Source organism: Clytia hemisphaerica, unplaced genomic scaffold, assembly GCF_902728285.1.
Source record: "Clytia hemisphaerica strain Z4C2 unplaced genomic scaffold, Clytia hemisphaerica genome assembly, whole genome shotgun sequence".
NCBI classification, from domain to species: Eukaryota; Metazoa; Cnidaria; class Hydrozoa; order Leptothecata; family Clytiidae; genus Clytia; species Clytia hemisphaerica.
Window position 1 is genome coordinate 629,333 of NW_027103741.1, and position 8,880 is coordinate 638,212.

At 34.0% G+C, this 8,880-nt stretch overlaps 2 protein-coding genes across 3 annotated transcripts; both read right to left on the bottom strand.

Moving 5' to 3' along the window:
* Positions 1 to 142: 142 nt before the first annotated feature.
* Positions 143 to 3,146, bottom strand: LOC136805230 (uncharacterized). The gene is made up of 4 exons (XM_067061809.1): positions 3,027 to 3,146; positions 1,669 to 1,719; positions 1,028 to 1,204; positions 143 to 678 (listed from the first exon to the last, which is right to left on the bottom strand). The coding sequence occupies exons 1-4, from the start codon at positions 3,067 to 3,069 to the stop codon at positions 353 to 355; spliced, it is 597 nt and encodes a 198-aa protein (XP_066917910.1). The 5' UTR covers positions 3,070 to 3,146; the 3' UTR covers positions 143 to 352.
* A 1,869-nt stretch (positions 3,147 to 5,015) lies between these two features.
* On the bottom strand, positions 5,016 to 8,800 carry LOC136805232 (tektin-2-like). 2 transcript variants are annotated; one of them, XM_067061812.1, is made up of 4 exons: positions 7,803 to 8,800; positions 7,580 to 7,660; positions 6,844 to 6,885; positions 5,016 to 6,162 (listed from the first exon to the last, which is right to left on the bottom strand). In XM_067061812.1, exons 1-4 carry the CDS (start codon positions 8,655 to 8,657, stop codon positions 5,611 to 5,613), a joined length of 1,530 nt encoding a protein of 509 aa, XP_066917913.1. In that variant the 5' UTR covers positions 8,658 to 8,800; the 3' UTR covers positions 5,016 to 5,610. The 2 variants fall into 2 exon arrangements, with proteins under 2 accessions (XP_066917913.1, XP_066917914.1); XM_067061813.1 differs by lacking the exon at positions 6,844 to 6,885.
* Positions 8,801 to 8,880: the final 80 nt, after the last annotated feature.

Consider the following 8,880-nt stretch of genomic DNA (forward strand, 5'->3'; position numbering starts at 1 on the left):
AACGTGCAATATACGTTCAAGTCTCAAATGCTCAAAAGTAATCAGCATATTCCATACACAGTAATAACTATATTGGACTTGCATTGGCCCCCTAAGTAAATTATCTAAACAAAGAATGGATGAGCCTTGGAATTCTTCTTTTTACGAAATTTTCTAATCAACGACAGTAATTTATATTGGAATAGCGGAGAATTAACGAGATATTTACAAAATAGAATGGGGTAATATACAATTAAACATAAATTCTAATAAATTATTAAAACTAAACTTATATAAGCTAAATACCAAAATCGCGTAAATATTGTCCTAGAATGTTCGATCATTTTGGATATGTTTGATGAACTTTTAACTTTTAAAGATAGACATTCAGTCCTCCGTTATTGTTGTCAGGAGCAACAGGATAAACACAAGCATTCATGATCTCGTCAAATACCAAGTTTGCAGGACACCTTACACAACCGACTGTCTTTCCATCCCAGCATGCAATGTATTGTCGATGGTTGGATTGATCAGCAATGTTTCCACTGAAGTGTAATCCTCTCTTTGTGCATTCATTCTGAGGACATTGGATTGAAAGTCGTGTGGTTTGTGGCTGAGCTGTCGTTTTTGTTGAAAGTTTTGTTGTGGTGGTGGCCGTGGTTGGTTGAGGTGGTTTGCTTGTAGTGGCAGTGCATTGATCTAAAGGTTATGAACAATTTGAATTATAATTCTTCAATTAGTTCGATCATCTACCGAACCGGTAGATCTTGAAAATTTGAAGTTACGGAGTGATGGCACTTAATGAGTTACCCTGCTAAAACCATCGAGCTGTGTAATGTCACCAGCGACGAATTGGAGTATATTGTGCCAGAAAAACCTGGTATTATGCTCAGCCGTAAATCAATAAATACTAAAACAATAATTGTATCATTACAGTAACAGCTAGGTTGGTGATGTTTTTAGGTTATATAACAAGTTTCTTAGGAGAAAGTAGAATGAGAGTTTCCTCATGCAAAGATTATGGGAAGATCCAAATATATCAATTTACCGTCATAATTGAAAAGACATTGGTTGCAGTCAGGACGAAAGAAGAGGTTTCCAGGCCAACATGTTTGACAAGATGCAACACCATTGGAACATTGCAAGATGTAATGTGGATTGACTACTCCGAAAAATGAATATTCATAATTGCCATTTTCTTTATCTTTGCATAAATAATTAGGACCTAGAAATGAATTTGGTCAAACTTTATAATTAGTTCATTTGTTGCCGTAACCATTTTTATAAACTATATTGACTAATATAGAATTCACAAAAATAGATTTTTACAAGATTCTTCCAGTGTATTTTGAAACCCTAATTAACATTAATGACTATTACATAAAAAGCTTTGTTAAAATGTAACACGGATGATTGATAATGCTACAAATAATGAAAAATTGGTGGATCACACAAGGGTTTGTCACGTGCACCCTTATAAGGAGATAATGTGACTGGCGTCATGGAAACACAGAAAGACATTTTATCATATTCTCCAATTTGATCACTTATGGTGGATAAGATATAAGTTATCTACAGTGCACCAGGCACCCCGATTTAAGCGGAATAATTTTTATCTAAAGGGATGTGCTTCTTACGCAAATGATGTCACTGGAATCATGGCCAATAAAAACTTGAAACTGAACTTACATTCAACAGGGGGTGGTGTGATAACAAACGATTGTGTCTTCCTGGTTAAACCTGAAGTAAAGGAGAGTGAAAATGGTTAGAATTTTACGCATATTACGGTGGAGCAAAAAATGATCCATTTTGCAAGAATTGAACCCTCCTTCCATTTGACATTGCATAACGACGCAATCATTAAGCTTATTTTGTAACGAGGCTTGGATAAATTCAATAATAAAGACCCCCTTAAGCTTCATTTGATTCACATTAAAATACTTAAAATATGCTTAAGTGCCTCGTTATGACAAAAGGTATCATCAACTACGCTATTTGAAAATTGTAAAGGAATTTTGAGCAGTTATAATAGCTTCCTTAATCGTTTTTTTGTGAGACATGAAAAAGATAAAAATGAAATGATCTTCGAACAAACTTTATCTCGTAATATTTCCGAAGAGGGGATATTAGAAGGCTGCTGCATCCGTCCGTCATTTTTCGCTAGTTTTATTCTTTCTCCCTTTCTTTTTGGCTTGCTTCTTCGAACGTTAGGCTACTGTAATGGATTGGTTTTAATGTCGAAATTTATTCACGCTGCTATCTAGTCCATTGATGTCCGTCACAACTCATGCCAATAGTAAGCTAGTCTCGAGTGAGTTAGTGGTTTTAGATTGGCAAAAGTTTAATTTTTCGAATGCTACTTTAATCGTAGAAATTTTAGCGGGACTAATTTTAGCGTTTTAGCGAGTTTTCCCTATTTTCGCTAAAATAAATCTCGCTAAACACGCCGAATCAACAGATCGCTAAAATTTATCCGCGCGAAATTTCTGGTTATACTGCCTTGATACATTTTTATCAATAGGAAGGGTTTCAGTGCAAAGAAATGCTAGAAAACGAATTCAGTCAATAATGTAATACGAGTATTCGCTAAAATTTATCCACGCGAAACTTTTTGAAATCGTGATTCGCTAAAATAAATCCAAAAAAATCAAGATTTTCCTGACTCGCTAATATACGCTAAAATTTCTACGATTAAAGTACTAAATTCATGAAATTGTTTTTCTGACCTTTTTTATAAACTAGGCATAGATATTATATTTAAAGAAATTTTCCCTAGTTGTGCTCGAACACGTTACATATAATATAATATACCTAGAAACAAGAATTCGAATGATAACCTTGAATAACCCCTGTTTCACTGGATACGCTGGTGATCCAGTAAAAGCATAAAGGAAAAAATTTTCCTCGTGTCAAGGTATACAGTACCTTATTTATAATGTTACTTAACTGAGCAATTCTTTACTCAGGCCAGAAGCGATAAAATAATCACACCAAGTCCAGCAAAACAGGGAGTAGTAGAAAATTAATTAACAAAAAATAAGACTTACCTAAACATACAAGGCATAAGACGGTAATAAATGTTGGTTGCATGGTTGTTTGTTTGTTGGTGAAGTTGTTGTTTTGTTGTGTTTACTTGTTTAGTGTTCAGTGGTAAATGATGAACAACCCCTTTCGAAAGTGTCATTTAAATAGGCCATCTCTTGATTGTTCTGTTTTGGAACTCTGCATACTTTAATGACATCATTTAAAAAGTCATTTAAAAATACATTACGTTCAAGTCTAATCAATCCTCGATTTGACGCCTCGTTTAATTAAGATACTTTTTCAAAAAGGAACTCTGATATTGGTTCTGATGCCAAAATATACATAACCTATTGGTCCCTTATAAAAAACTTTTTGGGTGGGGAATGAGGTTGCAATATTGAAAATGTTGGTTTTTTATAGGGATCTTGCAAAGATAAAATTTTCTTCCCTTTATGTTGTTTTTGAACATATGTATCAAATTGGTCACCACTTAACTTGAACCGCTTTCTTAATTGATGACACCCTGCGTTTCGTTTTGATCACCCTTAGATACAAAAATGTTGATGACGTACCTCTTTAAATCCCCATCAGTTTCGACTGTAATTTTGTGTGATTAAACAGCCCTGCTCGCTTTACATCACTTTTTGTGGTTGGCCATGCCTTTGTGAAAGTAAATATTTCTCTTTTGGCTTTGGACCTAATCCAACCTCCTTTTTAAGCTTCATTCCAACATAACAGGAATTACAAGGAAAATTTTCAAACTGAATATGCTATAAACATCGGAATCTCAAACCCATCGATACCAAGAGATTTCCTTATCCCCATCGACTAAAAAATAATTCATATTAACTGAATGGGTGGTTCCCAAACATTGAAGTTTCTTACGCCCACAATTTCAACCGATTCTACATTTTTTCATATTCTCTTATTCTTTAGATTACAGCTCCCTGAGAAATTTTTGGGTCTTTTACGAAAATCACCTCAAAAATTGTTTCCCTTCCTAGCCATTTTTGCGAAGTTACTGAAAAAGTTCTCTCAGAAACCAAGGGGAGAACGGCTATTCTCACAATGTTACCAGGTTAATTCCTAAAAGTGAAATTGTGTATTCCAAAGATTTGGTGTTGGATATTTTTTGTAATAAAATGATTTACAGCGCGATAGAATTGCTTGAGTAAGGATTGTTGTTAAAAAATAAGGAGTGCATGCTGTACTATAAAGATTTCACTTATTCGCGCGAAGAAAATTGATAGGCCATTTTACCAGAAGTAAAAAGAGGAAAGCTTACATTGGGCTCTTCCAGAAAAAATCCGTTCATGGGGGGTGGAGGATATATAGTTTTTTTCATGAATTACCCCTGGACATTTTGATTTTTAACCCCCTGGACACGGGTTATACTCCTGGGCAAACATCAAATCAACCCCGTGGACACAAAAAATTACCCCTGGACATTGGAATTCACCCCCTGGACATTGCATTTTTTTGGTATTTTTTCAATACCCCTGGACAATTCTTCCTCAACCCCCCATGAACGGATTTTTTCTGGAAGAGCCCATTTTAGCACTTACGTAAGAAAAAACCTTTCACGAATTGTTTTGAATTTGTGATTATTTGAGAAACTTGGTTTTAACTAAACAGCACTGCTAGGTAACCCCCAGACATTTGCTGCTGAGAACTTTGAAATGAAAGAAACTTCTTTCGTAATGGAATTCATGAAAATCCGTAGAATAAAAAATGCCGGTATTGTAAATTTGACGTGTTAATTGGCCAAAATGATTAAAATAGGAAGCTTCATTTCATAACTGGACATTTACATCCAATATCCTTGACCTCATGCATCGAAACAAATCTATAGAAACAAAAGGTACAGACTCTTTGAATTTTGCAAGCCAAGATTTGACCGGTTTCAAAGGATAGACGTACTTTCATTGAAAATCTTGATTTATTGAAATATTCGACAACACTAATCGCTCCAATTATTCCAAACTGGAAATCGATTTTCGGTTCTATGTGAATTTACGATGTAGTCAAATATATTTCATAAGTTTAATCAGTTAGTGGTTAAAAAAATTAGAAATCATATAATTGGTGTATATACAAAATATAAGAGATTATGAGAAATAAAATACTTGAGTTATATTTGTTAAAAGTTCTCTGCCCATAATTAAAAATCGGTTGTAAGTTTAGAATAATGTTTGTGCTTGAAAGTTCGCCAAAATTAGTTCTCACAAAAATTTTCCCTCGCCAAAATAAAGCTAGTCGGCAAAATCCTGTTCCCTTATTGACTTATTGAAACGACTTGAAATCAGCCCTTTTTTTCAGCCATTGCCCAAATCAGAGCCTGGTTAGGGCTTGGAAGAAGTTTAGCCTCGTGTTCTTATAAAAAAGCGTGTAATTTGATTGTGATTTTCAATTTTTCGGTTTTAGAAATAGAGCACTTTCAGGATTTAGTGAATTAATCTTCCATCATGGAACAAGACGTTCGAAATTGTGTTGTCAAAGAAATTTTCCAGACAAATCGAACGTTTTATTCACAAGTATTCGGATAGAAATCTAATTTTTGCACATGAACATTATACTATGGCCAGAGCCCTTTAATTCATACTTGTCTTACGCAAATTCGACGATTTTTCTTTGACCAAGAGTGCGTTGTAAATCCCCCGATCTTTTGTTTTTAGTTTCGTCGAAATCAGTGATATAGGTTGATTTTGATAATTGGCTTTGCTGTGGCATCGAATCGTTTCTTTGATCAAGTGTGGTTTGTCGTCCAGTATGAGACGTTTGTCGTTCATCTCTTAAACTTGAAGGTCGAGCTTCGTGTTGTTTTGAGGCGATGGAGAGATTCTTGATTTGATCATCCAATTGATCTTTGTTTTGATCTGTGGTCACATTGGCAGCAGGATCGCTCAATTTCTGACGCACTTCCATACAATGTTGATCAAGAGCCAACGATTTTGTCTTGATTCTCAAATCTTCATTGATACGGTTGAGATCTTGAAGCAAACTTTTCAAAGCGGTCACAGCTACTTGGTGTTTCTCGCTCAATGCTCTGACAGAGCCATCAATTTCAGCAACTTCATAACATAATTGATATTGTGGAATATCTCGACATAATTCCACACTTTTACGTTGAGTCCGTTTCTCAAGACGGGTCTGGGCAACCTTGAGAAAATAGGGCAAATTCAAATTAATAACATCGAAAAATGGTATAGCATATAATATGACTTAAAGATTTTGTATGTTAGTTTATAGGAAATTAGTCTCGATTATTTAGTGTAGAAAAAGCTATGGGGAGGGTAGATCAAACTAAATCTTTCTTTAGAATATGTATCAAGCTTACTTTTATCGGATCGATTTTAGCAAGGTTAAATTTCGTGAGCCAAAAAAAAGTTTTTTTGGGATTTTAAAATTTTTGCGAATGAACAAATACCAAATGTTCAAATAAATATCAACAACACAAATAATCAGCAATAAATATCACTCAAAACGGCAGCTTTCTCGAAATGGAGATTTGTAGAACTTAACACGGATCTACATGCATGATTACAAGTCAGCAATCATACGCAATGATTTATCTTTGCGTAAAAAGGCAAAAATTTAAGATGTCGCGAAATTTGATTTTGCGAAAATTAATCCGATTGAACTAACACTAATATAATGATTATGGTATGCTCTAATTCTAAATTCTTATTCATGATTATATACCAACACACTAAAACACCAATAAAACAATCATTATCTTCATCTAAACTTGCTCTTATACAGACTAAAAATTTCATAATCTACATAATAATCTGAGATCCTTTCAAACAGTTACCCTCTACACTTTGCAAATAAACAAACCTCGTGATCTCTGTCTGACTGAGTTGTACTGTCTGGATTGCTCTAAAGAAAGAGGAGAGTAAAAACAATAAACACTCTAAGCAAAATTTTAGAGAAATTTCAAAATAGATAATGTTTATAAGCGCAATGCTTGTATAAAAAAACATGTATGGGACCTTAAATGTTACAGGGAACATTAGGTAAATAATTTAGAAAGACCCGGTTGCAGGGAGGAGTCGGTACTAAAATCTTAAACACAATATGAAAAGAGTTTTCGACAATACCACCACCCCATTTTAGAAAAGTGGTAGTTTAGTACACATATGTACTAAAACTTTTAGGGAAATTTAGACACGTTTTTTACAAAAACTAATACTTTTAAACAATGCTGATTTATTAATGAAACAAACATTAAAGACTTTTGACTGTATATGCAAAAATATTTGAACTTGGGAAATTTTCTTTAAACTAGATCATTTTAATTTTTTCTAAAAGATTGCAGAAATTCGGAAAAAAAACACAAACAATTTTGAAAAAGATTCTAAAAATTAAGAAAATCGCTAATTTTAGTACCAATTTACCCAAAAACTGACCCCCCTAGGCAGTTGATGATTATATCTTGGTATATAGATATTTTTTATTAAAAGTGGTTTTGATTGTTTGCACCATTTTTGCGTGACCTCAGTTGCTGGTAATATTTTCATTAAAAAAATTAAACTCAAGAAATTGCCCAGAATATATGCCAATCTACTCTTACCATCATTGGGCCCATTTTTGCTTCAATGGATTCTTTCAAGCCAACAATATCCTGTTCCATGGTAGCTACCTCATCTTCTGTCTGAAAAGTAAAAAAAAATCACTTAAATGTTACATTAAAATTTAAATTTAATACCTTATTTATGTATGCAAATAAAATTTCTTCTTCAAATTGGCCAAAACATAATCATTATTTCATTATTTTCTAATATCAAAATTCTTACATTTTTCTTTTGCCATTCAAGCTCATTTTTAGCCTGATCTGTTTCATGGATTCGCTTTCGATATTCATAGTTTGTTGCTCGATGTTGTGCATCTAAATCATTTCTTGTCTTTTCCAATGTTGCAAAGATTGCTTCTCTTAACCGTTGAGAGGCTTTGATCTCAGCTTCTCCTCTATTTTTGTTGTATTCAGAGAAGGAATTCCATGTTTCTGGTGTAACACTACCTTTAACAGTTCTTGTAGGGTTATTTTGAAAATCTATGCCATCAGAGTTATTATACAAACTGTGACATTCTGCATCTATTCCTAAGGCATGGTTTTTATCTGTTAGATCACAATGAATTTGATGGCGAGCTTCTTCTAGTAAGCAAAGCTGTTCAAATGATTCTGCAATCTTTTGTTGCAAAAGTGCTTTAATGCCCTCAATCCCTTCAACTTCTTTGTGAAGTTGGTGTTCAACATTATCCCGAACTAAATCAATTCCTTCCCTTTCTTCTCGTGAAAGTAAGCACTCCATTGCTACATCTAATGGTAATTTCTTAGCCTCTAGAGCTATTTCAAGGTTTTTCTTTTCATTCTGTAAAGCTTGAATCTCTTTATCTGTTTCTTCCAAGCATCTCTCAAGAGAAACTTTCCACTCATTTATATCATCAATTCTTTTTTCAATCTTTGTATTACTTTCATGCTGGGTCCATTTTGTGTGACTTTCAGTTTCGTTTCTGAGCTTTCGGGCATCTTGTCGTATTGTGTGTGATGAATCACGAATGCGTTCTGCATTCAACGATATCAACTTGTTTGAAGTTACCCAATCAGAGACTGCATACCTTGGTGGCAATTTGCTCATGGGTACAGACATGTCTTCTGTTAAAACTTTAGCACAAAGAAATTCTGCAACACTACACAGTTCCCTAACACTGCCGTATGCTCACTTCACTTTTACCCATTTACTGCAAAATCAAGTTGTTTGCTGATCTTTTAGGCTGTCCTGTTGATTTATTTATATTACGGTCTCATAGTAACAAAAATATCTCCTTTGCTTTTACTTTTTTAGCCTGGTCACGAAAACTCGAATCTCGCAA